The sequence below is a fragment of the Myotis yumanensis genome, unplaced genomic scaffold (genome assembly GCF_028538775.1).
Source record: "Myotis yumanensis isolate MYYU_CA2020_CCGP unplaced genomic scaffold, mMyoYum1.0.hap1 SCAF_2, whole genome shotgun sequence".
Classification (NCBI taxonomy): domain Eukaryota; kingdom Metazoa; phylum Chordata; class Mammalia; order Chiroptera; family Vespertilionidae; genus Myotis; species Myotis yumanensis.
In genome coordinates, this window is record NW_027223753.1 from 150,156,613 (window position 1) to 150,184,314 (window position 27,702).

The 27,702-nt window shown below is 40.0% G+C and overlaps 1 protein-coding gene across 7 annotated transcripts in view; it reads left to right on the forward strand.

Annotated features, from left to right (window-relative positions):
• Nucleotides 1-27,702, forward strand: part of PHLDB2 (pleckstrin homology like domain family B member 2) — a 240,903-nt gene that overhangs the window by 199,179 nt on the left and 14,022 nt on the right. For 3 of the 7 annotated variants that reach the window (XM_070406163.1, XM_070406162.1, XM_070406161.1), the window contains exons 7-17: nucleotides 2,608-2,763; nucleotides 3,708-3,818; nucleotides 5,603-5,692; nucleotides 8,924-9,067; nucleotides 9,926-10,111; nucleotides 11,853-11,993; nucleotides 13,197-13,296; nucleotides 14,491-14,598; nucleotides 16,742-16,756; nucleotides 17,784-17,804; nucleotides 21,958-22,165. In XM_070406163.1, coding sequence (XP_070262264.1) covers nucleotides 2,608-2,763; nucleotides 3,708-3,818; nucleotides 5,603-5,692; nucleotides 8,924-9,067; nucleotides 9,926-10,111; nucleotides 11,853-11,993; nucleotides 13,197-13,296; nucleotides 14,491-14,598; nucleotides 16,742-16,756; nucleotides 17,784-17,804; nucleotides 21,958-22,165 — 1,280 coding nt within the window. The remainder of the gene's footprint in view (nucleotides 1-2,607; nucleotides 2,764-3,707; nucleotides 3,819-5,602; nucleotides 5,693-8,923; nucleotides 9,068-9,925; nucleotides 10,112-11,852; nucleotides 11,994-13,196; nucleotides 13,297-14,490; nucleotides 14,599-16,741; nucleotides 16,757-17,783; nucleotides 17,805-21,957; nucleotides 22,166-27,702) is intronic. The other 4 variants (XM_070406166.1, XM_070406167.1, XM_070406164.1 and 1 more) reach the window with 3 other exon arrangements.

A 27,702-nucleotide genomic window follows, 5' to 3' on the forward strand; every position in this document is an offset into this window, starting at 1 on the left:
AGTGTTTGACTATAGAACATAAGATGCAGGAATGTTTACAAACCTTGAGCCCCATTTAAATTTTCTTTCAGACTTGGTCTTGAGCTGTCATGAAATCATTACTTTAATATCTCCTGGCTTTATCACATCTATTCTCTTCTTCCCCTACAAGGCAAAGAAAACATAAACATCTACATATAAACTCGCCATATAAATTCTCAAAAGTTATTGGAAAGAAAAAAAAGAAATTGCACTGAATTTTCTTTAGTGAACTGTTTCAGGGCCTTTCACGCCTGGCCTTTAAGCTTGCCAGTGGTAGAGATCTATAATGTTCTTCTAGTAGTGAGGTGGAGTTCAGCTTTTCATTCAACTCATCATATACTTACTGGAGCTTCCTGCCTATATTGTTCTGTGCTCGATGAAACTGCTTTTGCCCCCAATTTTCATCCCCTAAATTTGTATTATCTAATATCTTTTAAATGTTTTTTTGCCCTCCCAAGTTGTTTTCCTTTCACAGTGTAAGTTTATAGACACACATTTTGATAGTTTAGATAACTTGGTAAGATGATTACACCACGGAATCTGAGTGCTGAGTTTAGCTTTAGTTTTCCAGTTTCCTTCCTAGTGTGCTATTATTGTCATGCAGTGGTTTAAATATTTACTATAAATTAATTAGTGACTCTCTGACCTTCGTGCAGTTAAAATAACATATTGCATGTTAACCAGATGTGGATTGAGGGACTGACTAGCATAGTGTATATATTGTGAGCCATATATCCACTTTGAATGTAGATTATCTATAAACTAAAAAAAGGGTTTGTTAAATTTTTATCTTAATAACATTTAGACACAAACCAAGTTTAATGGAAAGACTTTTAAAATGAGTGGGTACAGCTGTATGAATAAATATATCAGCTAATGTATTGCTGCAAGACTATAGGACTTAATACTTGTTTCAAGACATAATACTTGAGTTATCTCTTAATTTCTTCAGTAGAGACTAGATTTGGTCTGAGTTTATTCATTTCTTTAGAAATTATAAACATGAAATGTCTGAGAAACTTCAAATGTCAGACAATAACTTGAAACCAAAGCCATTTTAGTCTGGCCAATTAAAGTGTAAAGAAGTTTTAAATGATAAATTTTCAAATTGTTTTTTCTGCTCTTAAGCTTTGAGAATACACTTCTGTTGCTGTAGTGTTGGTTTTAATCACAGGGGTTACATGGTAGCTAATATCTCTTCTGTGAATCATTCTCAGAATAAAATTATTCCATAAAATAGAAATACATTCCATTTGATTAAAAGACTTAATTTATTATCACTTACATAAAAACTAGGAGGTGAATGGAGTAAAATGCTGATGCAGATCTAATTTATGATATATTTATTTTTTCAACTCTTTTTGATGTTTTGATTGGAAAAAAAGTCTTGGCTGTTTTGCCTATGAAGAGCTGTAATCCATATAGTTCAGCTGCCTCTTCTTTTTTTGCCATAGATTATTTATAAATTATATATTTTTAAAAATCTATACATACCACATTTATAGTTCTGTGAAACTCTCCAAAAGTAAAGGGTGGATTTTTTTAAAAAGTAAATTGGAGAATAACTTATACAACACGGGTCGATTTTTGCACAGATACAGATTCATTCTTGTCTTCAGGCATCTTATGAGTTGGAGAATGCCTGTTCTAGATCATCTGATTTTTATGATTTCAGATCTTTCTTAAGTGTCCTCAAGATTACCCTGAGTACTGTATGTAATCTTTAAGTCTCTCTTTGTGCCTGATGAGAGCTAAGGTCCCTTCTTTCCACTAAAAAGTTTTATAAACAATTTTTTAAGAACCCCAATCTCCAAATATGTTTGATTACACCTCTCTTCAATAAAATTATGTGAGCATGCATGCCTATGTTATGTTGATCATATATATACTTATGCATGCTCAAAAATATATATTTATATTAAATAATGTATATATGCTACTTACTTGTATGTAGATTAAAGAACATTTATTGAGGAATTATAAAAGGGAAGGAAAAACTAAAATTAAGTATAAAGGAGCTCTAATATTTTCTCTTCACATCTTAGTGGATTGTGTGGTGTGCCATTTGGGACATATTATCCCTCTTAGAGACCTCTGGTCTGTTATGTATGACAACTTTTCTTTTCTTTTTTACAGTCAACAACTTTGAAATCTTGAATTTAATCACTAAACTAAAGTCTCATTTTATTTGACCATTTGTGGAAAATGGGAATTTTCTCAAGAGACTATGTCACACCTTTGGTCTGCAGATAATATTTAGGTTATTCACTGAATTCTTTGTATACTTTGCGATCCATTTTAAAGCCACCCAGTAGATTTAAAGCAAGAATTTCTCTGTCCACAAAGTAGTCTAAAATCGATGGTGAAATAAATGTGTCCCCATCCCCTACTCCCAAGTCCTTTTCAATTCTAATAACAGTCTCTGCGCTGGGGGTTAATTCCAAAAGGAAGGATTACCATATTATAACCCTGTTTGATGTTGTAATTGAAAAGATATTTTGGACTGTTTGCTTTTAAAATTTTTTTCACATTAAAAAGGCTATAGCCATTCTAGTGTGTCTTGTTTTCATTTGCTTTTTTCCAAAGGATGCTGACCTGTTGGATGTTGAGAGCAAACACTTTGAGGACCTAGAATTCCAGCAGCTAGAGCATGAGAGCCGTCTGGATGAGGAAAAGGAGAACCTGACCCAACAGCTCTTGCGTGAGGTGGCTGAATACCAACGGAACATTGTTACTAGAAAGGTACTTTTGCCGGGTGTCATTCAAGACAAAAATCATAATATACCCCTCACTGTGTGACAATAATAATCAATAATATAGCTATAGCATGTGTCTGTCTGCCTATCTTTACATCTGAATGTCTTTGACTGTTTAATCACATGTCACATTTGGCAGATTATGGAGCCTGCCACCTATATGCCAAAAGGTGCTTTAAACTAGATAAACATTACATGTTACAGTCATTGTTACTTAATGTTGTAGATGCATTTATAAATAATATCTTTTTTTTTTCTCATGTGAAAACCGAGTTAGAGAAAATCAGAAATTTCAATATTTGTTTTCAATTACTTCATTTTGCAATCATAGTAACTAGATTCAGAATAATTGTATGAACAAAATCTATTTGGAAACTTTCTCTGTCCATTGCTCAATAGTTCGCAAAGCTGGCTGATAGCTTGTCACCATTAGAAATAGCCCCATGAATGCCATGCACATTACTGACTCCTCCCAACCCCTAGCACCCAGATGTCCAGCCCAGAAATCAGCTCTTGTTCCAGAATTTAGAATCACACCCAGCACTCTGGACTAAACCCAAAAAATTGAGCAAAGGGAAGATGGAGAAGGTGACATCTTATGCTCTCAGTTTAAATAAGAAATTCCATTGTTTTTCCCATAAGGCGTCTCCCAAGATGATGCCAAAAATTCATTTATAGTCTAAAACAAGATTTCCTGTTGACTTCTGGGTTCTTCAAATAGATTTCAAATCGCTCAAACTGTGTTGGCTTTTGGTCAGGAAAAGCCGCGAGCTTGGCCGTCTAGGAAACTGCCTCTGGGTAGCAATTGGCCAACCGTCAATGAGAATATTATTCCAGCTATAAACACCTCTTCTCTTGTTTCCAGGACAGACTGGCAAACCTTTGTATGTCTAATTTGCATCTTTCTATGATCATCTTCTTTTCCGCCAGGAAAAAATTTCTGCATTGAAAAAGCAAGCCAACCACATTGTCCAGCAGGCTCAGAGAGAACAAGACCACTTTGTGAAAGAAAAGAATAATTTAATAATGATGCTGCAAAGAGTACGTATTTCCTTTTCAGCCCTGGACATTTGGGGAAAGTCATTTCCTTCAAAGCAAGTGCCTTTTAATAGTGAGCAGTGGATTGCAATTTAAGAATGACTTTCAAAGGAACCATGTCCACACCCCAGTCCCTAAAGTGGCTACATGGAAAGGGATTCCTCAACAACCAGATTTCCTGATATGGCCATAGTCTAATTTCATGAATAAGGCACCAGAAATTTGAGTTGATGGGCCTAGTCTCCCAGCTGAGCCTTGCATGCAGGCCAGTACATAGGAAGGTGACTTTTGGGATCATATGAGATGGACCCAGAATGGTGTGCAGGAAAAAAACAAACCCCAGATGATACATTAAAATATGAGGCTGTACCATGACCCCACCTAGAAGAAATGTACCTGGAGTGTTCCCTTTTTAGCTATTTTTTGTTTGAGAATAGAGAGTAAAATCAGTGTTTTTTATAGAATTATAAGTTCACTCAAAGTGCCTCTGTAGCCCATACCAATCCCCGGCAGCACCTCTCCTCTTGCTTCTTCAGCACCTACAAGCCCCTGAATGGAGCTGTAGTTGCCATTCCTTTCTGCTGCTCTAGGGATGAACTCTGCTTCAGCACCATTAGCCTCCCCACCACCATTTTACCCTTTCACATAACAGTCAAGGGCACAGATTAAATTATATAATATAATATGTAAGCGGTTTCTGAAATTTTAGCTGAAAAGGAAAAAGTTTCTTAGGGATAAATTTTTATAAATGGATAAACACCCTCACAGAAATACTGTTTCCTTATTAAAAATACATGAAACATAATTCTATTGTAAAAATTATGGTTCATAAGTATTAAAATTACTTTCCCAAATTGATCTATAGATGCAGCTCAATCCCAATAAAAATCCCAACAGACATTTTGTAGAGATTGGCAGGTTGATGCTGAAATTTAGTTGATCATCATTTACAGAAACACATAAAATAAAGTTATGTGTATTTGCTGATTGATCAATACAGAGGCTCACAGTAATCCAACCCTGTCATTCCTTTAGGGACACTGGTTCTGCATTCACTAATTCAGTGTTCATGGCAACGTAATGGAACATTAACTCTGCAAAACATGAGAATTGCCTGTATATGAAACTGTAAACAGTATAGTATAGCCAAAACAGCTTTGAACAAGAGCACAGTTGGAGAACTTATACTATTTGACTTCAAGGCTGACTATAAAGCTGCAGGATTTAAGACTACTTGTGTGTGTGGTGCTAGCATGCAAATAGATATATAGATCAGTGGAAACAAACAGAGTCCAGAACTAGACCCGCACATATGCTGTCTAATTCATTTTTTACAAAGGCTCCAAGAAATCTAGTAGAGAAAGGAAAGTATTTACAACAGGTAGTGCTGGATCAACTGGGTAAACAAGGAAGAAAAGGAACCTCAACACCATCCATTCTCACACCATACATATAAATTAATTTGAGGGTGATCATAGTCCTAAACTTAAAACTTGAAGTGATGAAGTTTCCAGAAGAAATTATAGGAGTGCAAGTGCCCTGGGTAAGGAAAGAAATTTTTTAAAGAGGAAATGGCAAAGAACTTGTGTCCAGAATATATTAAAAACTCCTATGACTCAATAATAATACTTAAACACCCAGTAAATAATTTTTTTAAAAGCAGGCAAAAGACTTAAATATAAACACTTTACAAAAGATATATGAAGTCATCTGAAAAAATATTAAAGAGCATTAGTCATCAGGGAAATCAAGGTTGATTAAACTTAATAGATTTTGTGTTCTTTCAGGAAAAGGAAAATCTTTGTAATCTGGAAAAGAAATACTCCAGCCTCTCTGGGGGGAAAGGGTTTCCTGTCAACCCAAATACTCTAAAAGAGGTGAGCTGTGATTTTCATGTCCACTCATATCACCTTAGACATCGAGACGTGCACCTCAGTCTTCTGCGATTAGCGGAACAGGAAAAACATGAGATTAAATGACTTAAGAAAGCACTCCATGTGTTGATAGCCTTCCTGCCTTTCATTATTTATGCTTTGAGAATTTAAGGGATTATTTTTGTGTCTTATGCAAATTCCCTGTGTGTATGTGTTTGTGTGTGTGTGTGTGTGTGTGTGTGCGCGCGCGCGCGCGCGCGCGCGCGCGCGCGCGTGCATACTTTGCTTGACAATGACATTATGAGTTAACTCAGAGTTTCAAAAAATTTAGGTTCCAGAAGAAAACTAGTCTTAAATTCTCTTCTTTCCTTCCTGCAGTTTCCTTTCTCAGTTTTTCCTCTGTTTTATTTTACTTCTAAGTCTCCTAAAACATAAAAATTCCCCATTATATTTGAGAAGATAATCTGATTTCTTTCTTTTCTCTCTCTCTTTTTTCTCCCAAAGTCATTTCTGCTATTTTCCATCTAAATTGAAAAATCCTATCTATATTAAACTATATACACTCTTTATCTCAAACATCCATGTTCTCCCAGACCCTGACACTCTCCTTTCCTAAATATCTTTTTATAGAGCTACACTGCTACAATGGTGACTGTTTTAACTCTAATTTGGAAAAGTATAACCTTGACTAAGAAAGAAAACTTTTTATACTTATATTCTACAAAAAGCTAAAGAAAAAGCTTGCTTCTACCTAAAAATTTGCATAATAACAACCCCTTTATTTATAAATTGCTTTTAAAAAGACATCAGAGTTAAGAATTCCTGCATAGAAAGTATTTTTTTTGGGGGGAAGGGTATGTGAAGTAAATGTTCATCACATAACAGGTGTGCTTAATGTGCCCACCTACGCAATTAGTGAACTATTTCCACAAAAGCTTTATTAGATGATTCAGTTTCATAGTTTCTCTCCCATAATTCAGAACCAGGAACTGGCAGATTCAGTGGACAAAGGGTGGTTGTGAATGCAGGATAGCCAAATATAGAATGTTAGCAAGGTGGGCAGGGGCTAGGTCTTGTGAGCCATGTTAAAGAAACATGGTTTATTTTCTATGGATGGGAAGCCCCTGAGTGGTTTTAAACTGGAAGGTGACATCACTTGATATCCATTTGTTAAACATCACTCTGGGCTGCTCTACTGGATTAGGAGGAGGAGCAGGAGATGCCAGGAAGCCAAGTGGTGGTGATTGCAATAGTATAGGCTGGAGATGTGGGGCTCAGATTCAAGCAATGGCACAGAAATGGAGAGAATTAGCTGGATGCAGATATAGTATCTTGGAACCAGAGGTGACAGTTCTTGTTGATAGACTGGATGTGGGGATGAAGTAAATTAAGGAAGGTGTCAGGAGTCATGTCATTATTCCAGTTTGAATAATGAGATGGATACTGAGTACATTTTCCTAAGATAGGGAGGACTCAGATAAGAATAGGTTCAAGAGGGAAGATAAGCAGTTTGACTCTGGACACAGTGAGTCTGAAAGGCTTATAGCATCCAAGGAATTAAGTAGGCTCCAAGGTCTCTTTACCTCTTAGTAGAAGAATAAAATCTTTCCTTTTCTATTAATGAGTTGTTCTTTGTCTCTGCAGACTTCCTGGTTTCAAAAGGCTATTTGGATTTTTTATTATTTTTGTGTGTCTGCAACTCTTTTGAGTAGCTATGTGTTCTCTTTCATGGACCAAATCAACTTGACTCACAAGTTGTTTTGGTTTTCTTTCTTTCTGACTTTACTCTCTCTTTCTCTTTCTCACTCTCTCTCTCTCTGTTTTTAAGGAGTGGTAAATTTATATCTAACTTTTAAACAAGTCCCACTTTTGACAAGCTTCATACATTTTTGAATAAATTAATTTGGTTTTGTGGTCCATGAAACATTCTACTATCAACTGAGAAAAAGAATAACTCAAAAGTTGTTACTCTTCATTTCTGATTCATTATCAAAGATAAAATGAAATTTGGACAACCCAGTTTTCTACTGCCTTTTTTCCATTTAATTTTATAAAACTTTACATAGTATTCATTGCCTCTATCTGAAGTGCAAGACTAATTCAGCAGCATTTTGATACCTCCAATTTATAAACAGTCAATTCCCACTTTCTCATAATTATAATTCTAGGTAAAGCCTTGCTTTCTAACCTGGAATTTTTGCTTCATTAGCATAATGTTATTTTGCCTTTCTTTGAGCCATTTTTTGAAAAGATTGATGGGCTAATAGAAGAACCTAAGTGTTAAATTTAACACTATTTTACCTTTGAAAGAGATACTATTCTCTACTCTCTATTCTTTTTTCATACTGCTTTATTGGTGTGGTGAAAATCATGATTGGTCTGTACAATTACTTTCCATGAAAATTTGCAAGTGCCTTTTCCTCAAATATAAATTCAGGAGTTTGAAGATGATAGACTTTGACTTATGGGTATTTATGCTGAAGCCAAAATTGAATCATTGAATTTAAAGTAACTGGAAATTCTCTGTCTTAGGGGTAGAGTGGGAGTTGGGGGAGCTGCCTTGAATTGAAACATCCTCAAGTTGCAGCTCCACCTTAGGGTGTGTGTGTGTGTGTGTGTGTGTGTGTGTGTGTGTGTGTTCATGTGTCTTGCTAGGAGAAGCTCCCTAGAGGACAGTGTACTTCTTATTCTCATTTAATTGAGATGCCTAAAAGTTGGATTCCATTACAAATAAATTATTGTTTTATAGATGACTTAGAGCAAAAACCAGTAGCCCTCAGCCCACATTCACTCACACTTTAATTTATCAGGAAACAGGAGAAGAGAGAAAAATCTAAAAATAATGTGGAAAAGGCTCTTGAAATAGAGAGTGAATGATTACATTGTCAATTTATATCTCTGATTTGTGTGTGATTATTTTAAATGTTGTGTAATGACAACCTCATTCAGTCAACAGAATGAAAGGTGATACCTCCAGGTATTTTAAAATCGATGATGTTGGGTTATTTATAATTTCAACGGGAAATTGTTTTTAATGTTTGGAATATCATTTTTCATGATTAAGCACTGTAAATCCATTTTAATTGCTGTTAACTTCCTGATGAACCATTTGATAATACCACAGATATCTGGCTGTGCCGCTCTAAGCTAACTCCATTATATTAGAGCATTAATACTCTCGCATGCCTCAGCTTTTGCTTTCTTTGTGTTTAATTTCTAAATTCCTCCTTTTAGGGCTATATCAGTGTAAATGAAATTAATGAGCCATGTGGCAATTCCACGAATCTATCCCCTTCCACTCAGTTCCCTGCTGACGCTGATGCTGTTGCCACTGGGCCTACCACAGCTGTACTGGTGAGCCAGCCACAAAATAAAGAGGTGTGTTGGCATGACATTTCATTCATTCACTGCTTTCCTCATGTCAAAAATTAACCCTGGTTGACTGAAAATGAGGGCACTTGTGACAAATACACGTCTGGTTGACCAGAGGGTCAAAGTGATATTGAGTTTGAAAAACATACCAATTTGGGGGTACTGCCCTACCAATTGTAATACAAGAAACCATGAAATATATGGGACAGAGTGGACTACTAGAAGTAAGTTCAAAATCATAAACTCTATATCTGAGTACTCTAACCTGATCTAGCTTTCTTAAAAATCAAAAGTCTTTCTAAAATTGTTGGTTTGAATCACCTTTCCAGTTTGATTTTGTTTTCTTTCTTTTTTTTTAATCCTCACCTGAGGATATTCTTTCATTGATTTTAGAGAGAGAGAAATATCGATGTGAGAGAAACACATTGATTGGTTGCCTCCTGCATGAGCCCTGACCAGGGCCCGGGCCAGGGAGGGGTCTGCAGCCAAGGTATGTGCCCTTAATCAGAATCAAACCAGGACCCTTTGGTCCACAGGCCGACGCTCTGTCCACTGAGCCAAACCGGCTAGGGCAATTTTGTTTTCTGTTACATTTTGCAGTATGGATTTTTTTTAATGTTATGTCTTTTTAAAACATCTGGAAAGGGGCAAATAATAATAAGTGAAAATACCGTCTGTTGATCTAAGTTGCTTGCAGGTTGGGGTTTTCACTAGAGGCTAAATGGAAAGATACAGCCTATCATTTGTGATTTCTTGATTAAAATATAAGAAAAAGAGAACAGTGAGATTATTTATTTCATTTCTTTGTCATTATTCTTTCATTTTATATGGACACATGTATACTTTTTTTTTTTCTCCATAAAGCAAAGATCACCTGTCTGTCCTGGATTTATGTTTCCTTCTACCCTTTCTCCTCATCCTGTCACTCAACCTCCATCAGCCCCTTGGCCTGAAGTCATGGCTCCGTCTGTCAATCCCTTCCCTTTAAATGACACACCTCCTCCTCTGCCAGCTAAGAAACACAGAAGGCAGCAGCAGCAGGAGCAACAGGTAATTAGGAACTGGTGTTCAGAGCTTGGAAATCTTTCCTTCAGCTTTTGCAAAGAAATTTCTTAAAAAGACAAGGTGCATACTTCTTTGCTGATTTTCTTTTTAAAGGACATTTAGTGAGGTCTGAGGGTGTGGGGAGTGTTATAACTTTGGGACCTTGACTGTCCTCTCCTAAGTTTTGATATATTTAAGCTAATTTTATATCCTCATACATTAGTTTTCACTCAACCAAAATATTGCAACTTATCTTGGGTATTTTCAAAATAATAATTATTCTTTCCATAAAATCCATGGTATAAAAGTTGCTGTGTCAACAAACATTTTTATACATTATTGAAACCATAATAGACGTCATTCCTTTACTCTGTGTCAAAATTTCCTAAATTTTACAAATAAACTTCTCATTTCTCCCTTTAAATATCCCATGAAATATGAATTAACTGCATATTGACATTTAGGGAACTGAGGCTCAGTATAGTAGATAGCTTGTCCATTGTCACCCAAGTAGTGTTTTGGGGCCATAGAACAACAGTTTATATTGACCAGATTAAAATATATATTTTTGTAATTCTTAATGTTGCCCTCCTTTTACTACATTCAGTGCATATGTATGCTTGTGTTTAAAAAATCTGTTATGAGCCTCCTTTAAATTATAATCAAATTCCTATGTGAATTGGCCCCCAGAAGATCATAAGGAAGCATAGACACTAGATTCCCCAAAATAGGCAAGCCCTGCTGTGCCGTGCCAGCCCTTACATTTCTTGGAGGTATCTTTACTCTCTGTTAAAGGACTATATCTCCCCAGTACTTTTAGGTTAGTAAGTATTAGCTACTATAAGTAGATAATGTTAAAGTAAACATGCAGATATGTTTCATAATTGGCACGTGTAAATAAGAAGAAGGAATTTGGTAACTCAAATTTGCAATAATTTTTACATATTTCAAAAGCCCAAGTTGAGGATAACAATGATCAAACCTGAAGAAGCTTTAACTAGGAAATAACTTCACTATTGAAGACTTTTTTTTTTTTTTTGAGAGGCCAAGAAAATTTTGGATAAATGTCAATTTGGCAAATTTTTGCCTTAGGAATCTGAAAGGGGAAAAAAAGAAATAGTCAACAGGAGGGTTTTGTTTTTTATGTGAGGGATTATTCTAGGGGCTTCTTGGCCAAGATCTTTTGTAAATAAAAGAGTAACCTAGAAGGATGCCTTTTATGGAAACGTTATGCCGATGTGGAGTGTGTTTATGTGATTGAAATATTATTCCAACTTTAAAACAACTCCCCTGTTTACTTGCTCTTTCTCTCCATCTTCTTCCTTCTCCCTTTTCTTGTTCTCCTCACACTGGGATCTGTGCCACCACACAGAACTGTCCAGACAGACAAGGGGAGAAACTGCTTACTTGCTTTGTCCACTGGCTGTTCCGCCATCCACATGGCGACCATCATAATCATTTGTAAGTTGTCCTGAGGCCCCAAGGCAGCAGGCACTAACTATGAGACTGAAAGGTGGATTTTTTTTCCCTTTTGTTTCTAGGTTCAGTAAAAAATTCTTCTACTGCCTGTGCATCTTACCGAATGCTAGCTAGCCCAAGTCTGTTAGTGAACACAAGTATGAGTTGGATTTTTTAAAATTTTGTTAAAATTCCCAAACTTCTTGGTAAATGCATACTTCTTAATTTCTTCAGTGACCTGTTGCAATTAGTCAAGTTTTGCTATTCTGCTTTACGTTTGCATTTAAAGCACTTTAGAAGTCTGGAAGAAAGGAAAAAACAGCATAAAGAAGGCCTCTATCTGAGTGACACTTTGCCTCGAAAGAAAAGCACTCCTTCCATATCCCCACACTTCAGCAGTGCTACTATGGGGAGAAGCACCGCCCCGAAGGTAGGACATGGGGAGAACTGTGGGCTTCACATTCAGGGAGTCTTCTCGTCCTTATGTTAACAGATGCTCGAAGGTCCTTAAAGAAAATGCTAAATAATAAATCATAAAGTTTGCTTGTTGGGCAGACATTGTGACTAAATTGCATTTCCTGTCTTATTCAGAAGACATTTGGAATTGTATGCTCTGGGACCAAAGAACCTGGTCCAGGGTATTTTCTGCCACCACCACATAAATGGTAGGTGGCATTCATGTGGCAGACTCCTGTGGCTGCTTCCCACAGCTGGAAATTGGAAGATACAAGCTCTGGATTATAGGAATAATAGGACCAGATTTTTATTGAGTCATTTCTGAACCTGACACTGGGCTAAGTGCTTTATCTGGATTGTCTTATTTGAAAATCCAGCAAGACTATTCAGTAGAGATACTAATTGCTATCCTCATTGTACACATGGATAAACTGAGGTATAAAGAAGCTAAGTGACTAGCCCAAGTGCCCTTAGTTGGTGAGTCATGAAGCTGGAATATGAACCATGTGGTCTGATGCCTAAACCCTCATTTATGTTCTGCTGATATGCCTGAGGGGTCATTGCAGGAAGAGGAGGAAAGGGAGGTGACAAAGAGGCTCTGAGGGGACAGGCTTTGGGGCTCTTCCTTTGACCTTAGTCAGAATAACGTTGTTTTAAACTGGTGTTCTGTTTTATAAACTGGTGTTCCAAGAATATTTTACGTAAAGGATTTTGCTATTAAAGAGAGTTCTAGAACCACTGGAGGAGTTTATAGATTTCTCCAGGTTTCAGCCCATTAGATAACTGGGGGAGGTAGAAATTGGCGCCCGTGTCACAGGGTAGGTCTGCTCTGTCCTGGTGCATGCCCTGCATGTTCCTGCCCCTGCCTCTGCCCTCTGCTCCTTATGCATGCAGAACTTTGAGTTGCTCTCAATGGTGGTTTTGGAGAACAAGTGTTTTCCCTGTCTTTTGGAATTGCTGCCACTGAAGGAACTGCTGTGATGTGGAGACTTCCATGGAGCTCCTTGGGAGGGACAGCAACTGGTCTTTATCATTGAGCATCCACAAACGGGTTGGAAGACCTTCCTGTCTTGCCCTCTGTGCTTAGATAGGCACCGTGGAAACAGGGAATGTGGCCATGTCCTGAAGGACCACTGGGCTGCAATTTGCCTGAAGTGTTTCCTCTCGGTTCTCGCAGGCTCACTTGCCCCTAGGACAGAGCAACAGCTGTGGCAGCGTGCTCCCTCACTCGCTGGCAACCATGACCAAAGACTCAGAATCTCGGAGGATGCTCAGAGGTATGTCACTTTAAAAATCAAATGGGATGCCTTTTGTTAAGCATAAGAATTCTTCAGAGAGAGGGAGGGAGAGCAAGGTTGAGGATCATTAAAAGGGCAGCAAGCAAAGTCCTTGATTTCACTCTTAATGTGTCCCCTTTGGGGAAGGAATAGATGATAGATAGATAGATAGATAGATAGATAGATAGATAGATAGATAGATAGATAGATAGATGATAGATATGTTATTGTTGTACTAAGGTAACTTTTCCTATATACACATATCACTGGTATGTTTCAAATTTTGCACTTCATAAATTTATTAGTAATAGTATTCTCAAACCAGAAATGCCCCTAGAGAATTGCTAACCTTTGCATTTTATAGGTAGAAAGAAAAGAGAGATCCTAAGTCACTCACCTGGTTTGTGGCTGAGCCACTGTGTTGAAACATGTGTTAAAGATTCATTGAACTGACACAGTAAATGGGGCACCAGTGGCCCAGGACAGAACTCCCATAGGCCTTTTAATGTGGTTTGAGCCTTTCTTCTAATGTGGTTGTTAGGTTTCAGGTAGACTTTGATTCTCAGGGTATTTTATTTCTTTGTAAAAATGCATTGCATTTACAACGGGGTTCTCAAATACTCTTTCTGGGCTAGAAGAAATAACTGCAATACAGTTCCAACTGTGAGAGTCTTGTTGAGATTGGATTTATTGTGTTAACACAGTTGCTTAGGTCAACAACTTCTATTGGCCCTCACTTTTTTTTACTGTTTTTATTGATTTCAGAGGGAGGAAGAGAGAGGGAGAGAGGGATAGAAACATCAATGATGAGAGAGAATCATTGATTGGCTGCCTCCTGTACACACCCTATTGGGGATTAAGCCAGGGCATGCATGTGCCCTGACCCAGAATTGAACCGTGATCTCCTGGTTCATGGGTCAATGCTCAACCACTGAGCCACACTGGCCTTGCTGGCTCTCATTTTTTAATAGTCAGGGTGCTAGAGACCAAGAATGCAAATGAATGACATGATTCTTGCCCTTGAAATGCTTATAGTCTAGTGAGAGAAAAAGACACATAACAGGTAATTTCAGTAAAATGTGGTAAATGTGATGGAGGTGTGAAAGGATGTAAATGCGGAGGCTGATAGAGTGGTGAGCATGTGGCCCCTAAATGTATTCATGTTCCAGTGGGATTGAATCTCTTCCCTCCAAGCAGGCTGGGATTCCATCCTGACTGCTCAGCCTTTCTGCCAATGGTATCAGGGGATAATCACCGGTTTTCTATCAGACAAAAAAAAAGGAAAAAAATATATACATTTTGGTATGTATATATATGTATGTATGTGTGATGTGTATATGTATGTGTATAACTTTTGTATATACATATATATCACTTGAATGAGGTTTGTTTGTTTTTTCTTTTCTTTCCTTATTTTTAATATATTTTATTGATTTTTTTTACAGAGAGGAAGGGAGAGGATAGAGAGTTAGAAACATCGATGAGAGAGAAGCATCGATCAGCTGCCTTCTGCACATCCCCTACTGGGGATGTGCCTGCAACCAAGGTACATGCCCTTGACCAGAATCGAACCTGGGACTCTTCATTCCCCAGGCCAACGCTCTAACCAGTGAGCCAAACCGGCTACGGCTTTCCTTTTTTGTTGTTGTTGTCAATCCTCATCAGAGGATATTTTTTCCATTGATTTTTAGAGAGAGCGGAAGGGAGGGGAAGAGACAGTGAGAGAGAGAAACAGCGAAGTGAGAAAGACACATCGATTGGTTGCCTCCTGCACTCGCCCTGACCCAGAGTAGGGGATCAAGCCTGCAACCGAGGCCCATGCCCTTGACCAGAATCGAACCTGTAACCCTTCAGTCTAAGGGCCGGTGCTCTAACCATTGAGCGAACGAGCTAAGGCTTGAGTGAGGTTTTTGAATCATTATTAGAAATTAATTAATAGTTAGTAGAGTCTGTAGTAGTCAGAAGAGAGGTTTATAATGTATGATAGGTTTATGTTACATTTAAATAAAGTACATTTGATTGAATTTCTATGTTTTCTTTTTTAAGTCTTATTTATTGATTTTTAGAAAGAGATGTCAATTTGTTGTTCCACTTATTTATCTTATGTATGTATTCATTGGTTGATTCTTGTATGTGCCCTGACCAGGGGTCAAACCTGCCACCTATGCATATTGGGATGATGCTCTAACCAACTGAGCTGCCCAGCCAGGGCCTTTTTTTTTTTTTTTACAATAATTTCTGAAGCTAAAAATAGCTATGATTTATAAATAATAAACATAAAAGTACCTTTTAGCTCTCATTTATTACTGTTCATTTGAGTCAAGACTGTGTTTTATTGAAGCATTTTTCTGCAATATTTATAGACTTCTTTTTAAATGTATTTTTTCTTAGTGGCTGAAGACATCAAAGCTTGGATTGGCCCCAATACCATACTTTATTTTAAAAACATTTTCTTAAAATAGAGAGTAAGGAAAACGAGACCTTTATACTACATGGATTTGTAAAAATAAGAGCTATTAACATTATCATGTAAGATGACCCTCGTGAGAATATGGTGAAACGAAGGGATGTTTCATCTCTAATATTCTAGTCTCTGTTTTGTCTTCAAATAATGGGCATCCCTAAGCTACATTCATACAGGAAAATTGATCTGATTCTCTTAGGCCACCTTAGGGAAGTGCCCTCTGTAAAATATACTGTCTTTGATCTTTTTGCTCTGGTTCTTCGCTGGTAGGTCTTTGGTACACCCGAGAAGACTGCCGCTTCAGTCTTCCTACTGCAGCTAAAGTGGTGTTCCTTAAAGCGTTTCTGTGGTGCTGATGAGACGGCTTCTGAGGAAATGGAGAAGCATCCTGTGTGTTGGTCCAATTGCATGAGATGTGTCTTGTGAGGCCAGCCTGTCCCCCGTGGCTCCCCCACGTGGAGGACGAGGGGTTGGGGGCCGCAGTTCTTAGAGCCATAGCAGATCTTAAATTTGGCAGGATTTCCTGTTGAGCCCATACTGGTGGCCCAGTGACCTGGAGGGTTGAGTCATCATTTCATTTAGAATTGTTTCACGAGCACTAAAATACAAGTAAAATTTCATGGTTTTGAAAAAGTTTGGATCTAACACATTTTCATCAACTCAAATGTAATAGATCTTACCATTTTTGTTGACTTACACAGTTAACTTAAATGAACTATTTTTTTGCTGTTTGTGCATCACGGATACATCAAGGACCATGGTGTAAGTATAAGCCATCCCGCAATCAACATTGTTTTAATGGAACCAACAATGTGAATCATGCAGACAAAGGTTCCTGAGGGCAGAGTTGAAAGCAGACAGCCCAGGAACTCCGCTCTTAAAGTTGTAATGGTTATTGGCTTTTGTACAACTTGTGAACTATTGCTTTGTGAGCTTTAGAATGAATGAAATCTTTGTCCTTTTGTCTTTTGTTTAATGCAGGAAAGTCCAAGAAAGGTATGACAACCTCCTTGTGTGGTGTTTTTGTTTCCAGCTAATAGTGAAAGGTCAATGTGAAGTCATCTTTAAGAAATGATCAGAATTAAAACTGTAAAAGGCAGATTTTTAGTCTGATGATTATTCCTCTTACACAATGGAGAAAAATTGTCGCACCCTTGCAGGGTGCAGCTGCCATTCATTCACAGGCAGCTGCATGACCTTCTTTGTTTTGCTTTTTTTATGACAAGGACAGACCATGCAGGAAGCATGGGTGCTTTGGAAGCATTGTTGTAAGACTCAGGATCTAGATAAAGGAAAGAGTGGGTCTTGTGGTATATATAGATAGGCTAAATGTAAAACATGAGGTTACTCCTTTATAAAGACCGGGTATAAATAAAGCAGGCTGCGTGGGAAGATGGAAAGATTTAAAGGGCTCCTACTTAATCATTCCATGTAAGACTATTTCATGTGAAAGACTTAGTGGAGAGTGAAGAACAGTTTAACCATCTGGCCTGAATCAATAAGATGTAATTACTGTGGCTAACTGATAGAGATGAAGGATATTAGAGAACTGAGTTACACAATTTGATGGACACGGCTTCAAATAATTGAATGACATTTTACAAACCTTCGCTCTTAAAAACAATTTATTACTGTCTGCATGGGAAAAAATGAACTGTTTTATAGCTGTAATCATGTTTTTATTCTCCCTATTTTCTGGTTGACTGATGTGTGTGAAAGATTTTTTTTTTCCTTAAGAAATCTTTTTTGACTGTGTGCATGTATTATAAGCTTATTGTTTGTGTTTTTTTTTAGCATCTTGAGTTCTTCTCTATAAACTCAGATTTAATCTAAAGATGTGAACATCTTGCCTTGTCATTCTGCTATCATCACTAACACCGACAATGCCTGCATGTTGAAGTGTTGTATATTTTTCCTGTCCTCTGGTCATCCTTTTTGATCTTGTATCTTTTTCCTTCTCTATCATTCTCTTCATTCCTGACTTGTCCTGTGCCTTCATCTTCCGGCTGTGGAATATGGTTAGGAAGAATGAATTTCTCAGCAGGTGAGCTATGAAAAGGCTGAATTGCCAGACGTATGGATTGATTTTATCCTCTTAAACTCAGGTTATAATTTTAAGCCATTTCTATATTAAGGCCTAGATAGGCACTTAAAGTATATACCACACATTTGGAAGATTTGAGCAAGACTGTGTATCTCATAGTGGTCAGCTCGCACAGGACTTCTCAGGTCCAATTACCCAGAATTCACAGAGGCTGGCACTAAAACTAATAATAAGTGGACCTTGCATGTGCAGAATATTGGCTCTTCTTGGGCAGTGAAGAGAGTTGAGTTGTTTGGGGTCCTTGTATGTGCCATGCTTAGCGACTGGTCTCAGATGTCAGGTCTCACTTTATAAACCCTATAAAATGCCCTTTCCAATAGCTTTTTTCTGTCGGATTTGAAGCATCTAAAGGCCCTTTTTACTTTTTAGATTCTGTCCACTGCTGCATGTTATTCTTGCTGCATAACTTAAAACAGTCCCGGGGGTTGGAAAAGCCTCGTTTTTCCCAATCCACTTACTTAATTTGGAAAGTAAACGCATTCCACTTCTTTACTTAGCCACTAATTTGGTTGCCATTTATAGATGAGAACATGAATTCATTGAGTGATTCTTTATTTCGTGACATCCATATGCTAACTAAATGGGGAATCTGTGATGAACAGGACATAGGTATGTCCTCTGTGCTACCTCACTGCACCAGCACCACTCAGGCCTCCTACCAGGGTGCCCTCCCCCTCTAATGAAAGCACCTACACCTTTGGATGGCCAAACCTGAGCCTGAATCCCAAAACCAGCTCTTTGGAATCACCCTGGCACGATTCCGGAGCCACAGAGGAGAGCTCCATGGCCTTATTTGTAATAGCAAGGGCAACTTGGTGTGGGTTTTTTTTTTAATTGTTCAGGAGGGAGGAGGCTAAGCCAGGTGACAGTTGAGTTCATCGTGGTCAATAAAATGTTGCCTGTTGGGAGAAATGAGAAGCTTCGTAAGGTAGAACATTTCCATTCACATTGGGTCCACAGGAAACAAAGTCCTGCATTGTGAAAGACATGCTCATTGGCAGCTGGCTTTTTCATTTAAGTAGCCATGAAAATGTAAGGCTTATTTTACCACCTGAATGGTGGAAGGTTCTCTAAGACATAGAGCCAAACCTCAACAAATAATGGGTGATCTGGGAAATTTACGTGCGCAATCCTTAGCACAGTACACCTTCTCACATAGCTTTTCCTCATGCTTGTATCTGAAAATTTTGAATGATTTTAGCCTCACCTGAAGATACTAAGTTCATTTGCTTATTCTGTGATACTTTTGGTGGGGGTTGGGGGTGGGGACAGGACTCCTGGAAGATCTGAGGAACAGGGCATGCATTGTTTTAAGAAAAAATATACTCACCTTCCGTTCTGCTCTTCTAAGGAAGTGTTATTGCATCATAGGGATTGACTTTTCCTCATTATGAAAAACTGGAGGCAAAGGGGAAGTTGAGGCATGGCACATGTCATTGCCAAGCAGATAATTCTTGAATGTTTTCAATTACATGGTTGCCTTTTAGGGATTTGTTTTTCATACTAAAACAAGGAAATGTCATCCATGTAGTTGGTGTCACTGTGGAACTTTTCTTTGACAACAAACCTTTTGAAAGCATAGGCAAGATACATGTATGACCTTTTAAAATAATTTCTAGTGAGTTTTTTGTCCTCCTCCTTTTCCTAATGAATAATTTTAAAAAATTTTTAAAGGAGCAATTAGTAATTCTAAAAGTTCAAATATCAAAGGTAAATATTTGAGTAATGAATTGTTTGCCTTATTTTTTTTAAAGGCACATGCTCCTCTCTCATGACTATACTTGCTTCATTTAATGCTTTATGCATTAATCACTACAAGTAATGGCAATCTGCCTAAAATCTCATGGTGTGCATTTATATTTTTCATATTGCCTTACTGATATTTAGCTTTTACATGTTTGTGTGTGTGTGTGTGTGTGTGTGTGTGCGTGCGTGTTGGTATTTATAATTTACTAGAGGCCTGATGCACTTCATGCAAGAGTAGGCCTTCCTTCCCCTGGCTGCCTGCACCAGCTTCCCTCTGGCACCCGGGACCCAGGCTTCCCTTACAGCCCCAGCTTTATCAGGAAGGTCGTCTGGAAGGACATCCTGGAGGATGTCCAGTCTAATTACCATATTACACTTTTATTATATAGGACTAGAGGCCTGGTGCATGAAAATTTGTGCCCTCTCTCAGTCCAAGACCCCTCAGGGGATGTCCACCTGCCAGCTTAGGCCTGCTTCCCAGGGGATTGGGCCTAAGCTGGCAGTTAGACATCCCTCTGGCAGCCCAGGAGCCCTTGGGGGATGTCCAACTGCAGCTTAGGCCCACTCCCTGCCTAAACTGCAGTCGGACATTCGTAGCATTGTCATGGAGGCTCCCGCCACTGCCACTGCACTTGCAGCTGTCAGCCTGACTTGTGGCTGAGCGAAGCTCCCCCTGTGGGAGCACACTGACCTGCATTGGGCATCTGCCCCCTGGTGGTCAGTGCATGTCATAGTGACCAGTCGTTCCTGGTCATTCCGCTGTTAGGGTCAATTTGCATATTACCCTTTTATAATTATGCTTTTATTATATAGGATAATTATAATTTATATTACAAAAACTTTTTTTCCAGAAAAGGCCTTATCTTCACTTAGATACCTAAAACTGGCCATATTTTCACTTAGATACCAAATTTTAATGCGTGAAAACTCATAGAACTGAAGTCACTCTATAGTAGCCTTTGGTGTGTGATGCTTTGCATCATGCATGTAGCTCTGGTTTTAAATTGAAACATTTCATCAACAGTGGAGGAAACTGTTTGAAATCACTTGCCTTCTCTCACTCTCTTGCCTGCTTTTGGACATTTCATTGCCAATTCAAAACCTCAGTGAAAGATAAGCAGAGCACAAGGAAAGAGGCAAAATTCAAATGGGCCAATTGTAAGCTCTTGATAGGTCTGATAGTCAGTTTACTCAGAGAGAAAGAGATTGCAAACTACAGTACTGGCTAAAGCAATGAATGAATAGAAGAAATTGTTTATCAGTATGACCCCTGCTTCCTGAATGTATGGTACATAGAGAATTGAAAGGAAAGAAAAACTCGATTTATGATGCCCCAAATCAGCTACTACAGAACAAGCTGTAGCAATAATGCAAAGTAAAGCTAATGACCCCATGCACAGCTGACCAGGCACCAGGGTAAGGAGAACACCTCTTAGTAATGGTACCTTTGCTGCTATTGATGTAGCTCCTACATTGTCATGTGGTCAATATCACCAACTGACAGATGGCTGGTGGTTCATATGGAAAAAGAAGACAGCTATATCTACAGGTCCTCAAATAATGATGTTTTGTTATAGCATTGATGAGATGCCATAGAAACTTAACTCTTGCTTATATCAAGTAGCCTGTGAGAAAACTGGTTTTCGTATGATCGTTTCACCACAGTTTCAAGAATCTATCAATGATGTTAGGACATACTGTATGTACAGTAATTGGGCAAAGTACAACCATTGGAAGGATTGCTGACTCTAAATATTTTAAATAAGTAATAGCAAATAAGGAAATATTTTAAAAAAGAATGAGAAAAATGTACAGTTTGTCTCTTAACCAGATTGAAAGTGTTAGTGATGATAAGTGTCTCAAATCCTACACCTCAATGATTCACCTGCTCTTTTATGACCAGATCGAGTATCCCTTAGATATGAATATCATTGAAAAGGTGACTTCCCTAAGACCCTACTGTTGCCTATCACTAGGAGTCATTTTGCCCTAACGTTAACCCAGCTATTTTGAAAGGATTCAGGGCCTTTCACTGTGTTTCTGTTTTGGTTTTCTTGTGTTTCTGTGTGTGCTGATAATATTAGTCTCACTTGTACAGAGATGTGGGAATGGCATAGGAAAGTGTCAAGTGATCCACTGACCAAAAAAAGATCACTCACAAGACCACTTCTTTGAATTTGGTGCTTGTACTGAGCGTGATGCTATTTCTTTGATCTTCTTGGCTTCAAAACAAAGTAGACCAAGGGCCAAGTTTCATAGGCAGATGTTTTGGGTTGCTAGTTTGAGTCTTATAAGATCTAAGACTGAAAAATGAGGCACAGTAACATATTTATGGCTCTTTCCTCAGGGTATAATCACCAACAGATGAGTGAAGGACAAAGGCAGAAATCTTCGGAGTTTTACAACCGCACAGCATCTGAATCAAATGTCTACTTGAACAGTTTCCACTACCCAGATCACGGCTACAAGGACCAGGCCTTTGATACTTTGAGCCTAGACAGCTCTGATAGCATGGAGACCAGCATCTCTGCTTGCTCACCTGACAATATTTCTAGGTAAGATTTCTTTGTAGGTAAGGTGTCTGGTTGGGAGAAGGACCTGCTGGTTTCAGAAAGTAAAGACATCAATTTGGGGCAATGTATGTATATGTACAAACCCAAATTTCTGAGACATAGAGTCTGTAATGCAGAAAGAGTTTGGGTGTCATGGTGGCCTTCAAAGTAATTTCTTTGTATCCTGTGTGACTCAGCCAGTCAGACATCATATAGTTCATCTTTCTTCATTATTTACATTTGCGTTCACATGTATACTGTGCTTCAAAATCATTTTGCTTCTGTTGGTTGACTCTAAGCTTCATTAGGACTGCTTCTGATTAAATAAAGAAATAATTTCCAACAATGGAGTAAGAACTTTGAAGGATTTCTTATCCTTGTGTTTCATTAAAAGGGAGGCTTTAGCTGTTCTGCATATTGAAATTTTTGTAAGGATTTAACCATTCACATTTGTGTTTATACTCTGAGGCAAAACAACGTTGTTTTCATGGAATTATGGCTAAAGGCACATCTAAGACATAGATCTAGTCATGGTACCCTTTCTCTTCAAAAACTTTGATGATGCCCTGCTACCTTTTGAATAAAGTCAGACCCCAGAACATGGCATTCTATATTCAGCCCAACTCCCCATTCATTCCCTTCTCCCGATGCACCTCACAGAGCTTGGTATTAATTGACATGGTGATGAATTCTCAGATCTCTGTGCCTTTAACCATCTTGGCCCTTGCCCTGGAATTGTGTAGTTTGTTCATTCATTCATTTATAGGCTCCTTCATTCCACAAACACATATGGATTGCTGTTCAGTCAGCAGTGGGCTAGAGTCGGCTCATACTGGCTGGCAAGTGTCAGATGTGCACATCTCCTCCTAAACTCTGCGATCAGTGATGTCATGTTGGGAGTTTGAGATTGGCCGTGGTGGGAATATACATTCCACATAAATCAGCAATTGCTACACATCAGGGTTTTTGTTTTCCTCCAGAGAGCTGGAACACCAGCACACCACTGCTTGTAGTCAGCTCATGCTTTCATTTGTTTTATTCACTCAACCTGTACCTACTGAGCACTGATCTTGTCTGGCCTTACAAAATACCTATTCCATCATCATTGCCCCACTCCCATCTGACCAGGAGAAATTCTCCTCATCCTTCAAGTTCAAACTTAATTTGGAAACTCATGAAAAGTTTTCCTCCAGAGCTTTTTCTTCTGTATTTCCATTGCACTAGCTATTTTTCTTCTACTATATCACTGATCCCATTGCACTATAAATTTTTTCTTCAATAAATAATGGATGAAATCCTCAATGTCAAGGAACATCTGTAATCATCTTTCAATTTCCACACCTGGTAGAGATATTGCTGTATAGTAGGTATTCTATAAGTGTTAGCTAAATAAGTACCTCGGGATGTAATAAAATGGACATATTTTCGATGTTGACATTTTTCTGTGTTTGATCTAGTTAATTGGCTGAGAAGCATTATGATTTAAACCAAAAGAAATCCTATATTCAATAAACAGTAATTGAGCATTTTTGTGTCTCAAAAGAAAATGTCTAGTTGGATAGCTGCCAACAAACAAGTTTTCCTATATTGGAATGAAGTCTCAGGTTGGGAACAGGAGTACTTGTGCCACTTAAAGGAGACCTCAGACTTCTCTTAGCCCTGATTTGCTATTCTGTGAAATGGAAGGATTGTTTCTTGAATACAAGGGGAGGACGGCTTTTTAAATATTTTGATGGAAAATTTCCATCATCGGAATATAATTTCATTCTTTACAAAGGTTTCAATAATTTACTCTCCCCCCCCCCCCAAAAATAGTATAAAAATAAAAAAGAGTGACAAAGGCAGAAGGAAAGACTATTAGCAAGTCATACTTAGTTGTTTGGGTTAGTTAGTGTTTCATAAATGAAAAGAATATGAGAGACCCAAATGTAACCAGACATTGTAGCCAGGAAATTTGGGGGGAGAGGGGAAAGAAGGGAAGGACAGATACTATAGTCTTAATAAATAGAGTATAGTGTATTTTAATCCTGGCATTAATGGGAAAAAATATTAATATTATTGGATACTAGAGGCCCGGTGCACAAAAATTTGTGCACTGGGGGGGGGGGGGGGTCCCCCAGCCCGGCCTGTGCCCTCTCACAGTCTGGGACCCCTCGGGAGATAACGACCTGCTGGCTTAGACCTGCTCCCGGGTGGCAGAGGGCAGGCCCAATCCCTAAGTGCAGCCCCTGGTCATGCACAGAGCAGGGCGGATCGGGAGGTTGCAATGCCACCCTCAGTCATGCTCAGGGTAGACTGATTGGGGGGTTGGGGCACCGCCCCCTGTTACACTCAAGGCAGGGTCGATGGGGAGGTTGCGGTGCCACCCCCGTCACGCACAGAGCAGGGCCAATCAGAGGGTTGGGGTGCTGCTCCCTGTCACTCACAGAGCAGGGCCGATCAGGGGGTTGGGGAGCTCCCCCCTGTCACGCACAGAGCAGGGCCCGTCAGGGGGTTGAGGAGCTCCACCCTGTCACACACAGAGTAGGGCCGATAGGGGAGTTGGGGCACCGCCCCCTGTCACACACAGAGCAGGGCGGATCAGGGGGTTGGGGCGCTGTACCCTGTCACACTCAGGGCAGGGCCAATGGGGAGGTTATGGCTCTACCCTGTCACACACAGAGCAAGGCCCGTGGAGGGGGGTTGGGGCGCCACCCTCTATCACCCACAGAGCAGGGCCAATCAGGGGGTTGGGGCGCCGCCACTGTCACACTCAGGGCAAGGCCGATGGAGAGGTTATGGTTCTACCCTGTCACACACAGAGCAGGGCCAATCAGGGGGTTGGTGCACTGCACCCTGTCACACACAGAGCCGCAGGGCAATCGGGGGATTGGGGAGCTCCCCCCCATCAGGCACAGAGCAGGGCTGATCAGGGGGTTTGGGTGCTGCCCCCTGTCACGCTGATCCCGGTGCCGGGAGCCTCGCTGCTCCACTGATCCCGGTGCCGGGAGGCATATCACCCTTTTACTATATAGGATAGAGGCCTGGTGCACAGGTGGGGGCCGGCTGGTTTGCCCTGAAGGGTGTCCTGGATCAGGGTGGGGGTCCCCACTGGGGTGCCTGGCCAGCCTGGGTGAGGGGCTGAGGGCTGTTTTCCCGCTGGCAGTTGACTAAAAGCTCCCAACCGCTCCTTGTTTTCTGGGCCAGCTTTAGCTCTGAGGCCTCGCTGCTGAAAACATGGATACAATGTTGCGGTCTGGGGCTGACTGAAAGCTGGTTTTGTTTAGCTTCTTATTTGCAACATAGTAATAGTTGCTTAGAGTTGCAGCTGAGAGGCCGGCAAGTGAGGCGGGGAACGTTGGAGTCTGCAGTTCCTGGAGGAAGCAAGCCTCCCTGCTCGCTTCAGTGCATGGCTGCCGGCTGCCATCTTGGCTGACAGTTAATTTGCATAAGGATATGCTGATTAGCCAATGGGAAGGGTAACGGTCGTACGCCAATTACCATGTTTCTCTTTTATTAGTGTAGATATCTTATCAGGAAAAAAAAAAGCATTCCTGGGAAAAACATAAAAGCAACCATAATTGTATTACTGCTTGTCACATGGAAATGACCCAAATTTAAGAAGGGAATTATGTAATAATAATAATAATGAATAAAGATGTTATTTTTGCTGCCATTATTATTTAATGTTAGAAGGTTTAGTATTTCATTTTATTCAATACTAGAGGCCCAGTGCACGGATTCATGCATCGGTGGGGTTCCTCGGCCTGGCCTGTGGGGATTGGGCCAAAACTGGCTCTCCGACATCCCCCGAGGATGGGAGAGGGAACAGGCCAGGCTGAGGGACCCCACCAGTGCATGAATCTTTGCTCCAGGCCTCTAGTATGCCTATAAGATATTTGGTTAATCTCTTCCTGTCCTCCCCCCTACCCCCTTTCTCCCTTCCCTCTGAGATTTATCAGTCTGTTCCATGTTTCCATGCTTGTGGTTTCCACTCCTGCATTGAGTGTCTGCCCTCTGGTGGTCAGTGTGTGCCATAGGTATCAGTTGGCTGGTCAGCCAGTCGTCTGGTTGCTTAGGCTTTTATATATAGACTAGTGGTCGGGTGCATGAAATTCACGCACGGGGGGGGGGGGGGGGGTGTCCCTCAGCCTGGCCTGCACCCTCTCCAATCTGGGACACCTTGGGGGATGTCCAACTGCCAGTGTAGGCCTGATTGGGCCAAAGCCAGCAATCAGACATCCCTCTTGCAAACCGGGACCACTGGCTCCTAACCGCTCACCTGTCTGCCTGCCTGATCGTCCCTAACCACTCTGCCTGCCAGCCTGTTCACCTCCAACTGCCCCCCCCACCCCCGCCAGCCTGATCGCCCCCAACTGCTCCCCCTGCTGGCCTGCCCGCCTCCAACTGCCCTCCCCCGCCAGCCTGCTTGCCCCCAACTGCACCTCCGCCAGCCTGATCACATCCAACTGCCCTCCCCTCCTGGCCTGATTGCCCCTAACCGCCTCTGCCTCGGCCCTGCCACCATGGCTTTTTGTCTGCAAGGATGTCCGGAAGGTCTCCCGATGTAATTAGCATATTACCCTTTTATTAGTATAGATTAGAAGATGCAGTATTTCCCTTAAAAACATATATAACATGACTATTTTGAGGAAGACACGTGAGTGTGTGGAACGTTGGGCATCAAACCATCTCTCACCTGAAGGTACTTGGTAGTCCCTGTGGTCCTGGTGAGGGTGTTGGAGCCATGTTAGCGGGAGCTGACATTCTCAGCACAGAAATCCTAGAGCTTTGAGTAGTTATTCATAAATGACTGTTGTCCAATGTAAACTGACCAATTCGATGTGGTATTTTTGAATAACAGGGCCCAAACAAAAGTCAGTAACTCAGAAACTATTATATAATGATGATAGGGGGATAAAAGTTGGACGTTAAAACAGAGAATACAAAATGCAGCACTTCAGTTTCCCAATGTAGTAATCATAGAGGGACTGCCCACGTTTCTTTGGCACATTGTACTTAGTTGTTATTTTGAAAACATCAGACTACTCTCCCCTCTTCCCTAATAATTGTGAACATGTTATAACAATATTCATATGATGAATTCTTGAAAGCTTGACCTTTTTTTTCTTTTTGAGCCATCTTTTTAAAAAAATATATACATATATTTTTATTGATTTCAGAGAGGAAGGGAGTGGAAAGAGAGAGATAGAAACATCAATGATGAGAATCATTGATCAGCTGCCTCCTGCACACCCCCTACTAGGGATCGAGCCCACAACCCAGGCATGTGCCCTTGACCTTAATCGAACCCAGGACCCTTCGGTCTGCAGGCCAACGCTCTATCCACTGGGCCAAACCAGCTAGGGCTGAGCCATCTTTAATAAATAAATACACTCTAAAGGTTTTCCTATCTTGATGTTTTATTCTTCTTCTGTTTTCTACTCCCCCTCTTCTTCCCCTTCAAAATTAGAAGTAAATATGCATCCTTCCAGATCATCACTCCCCAGCCCATCTCCCATATTTAATGGAGGTCAACAACTGCGGCTCAGCAGTGAGTG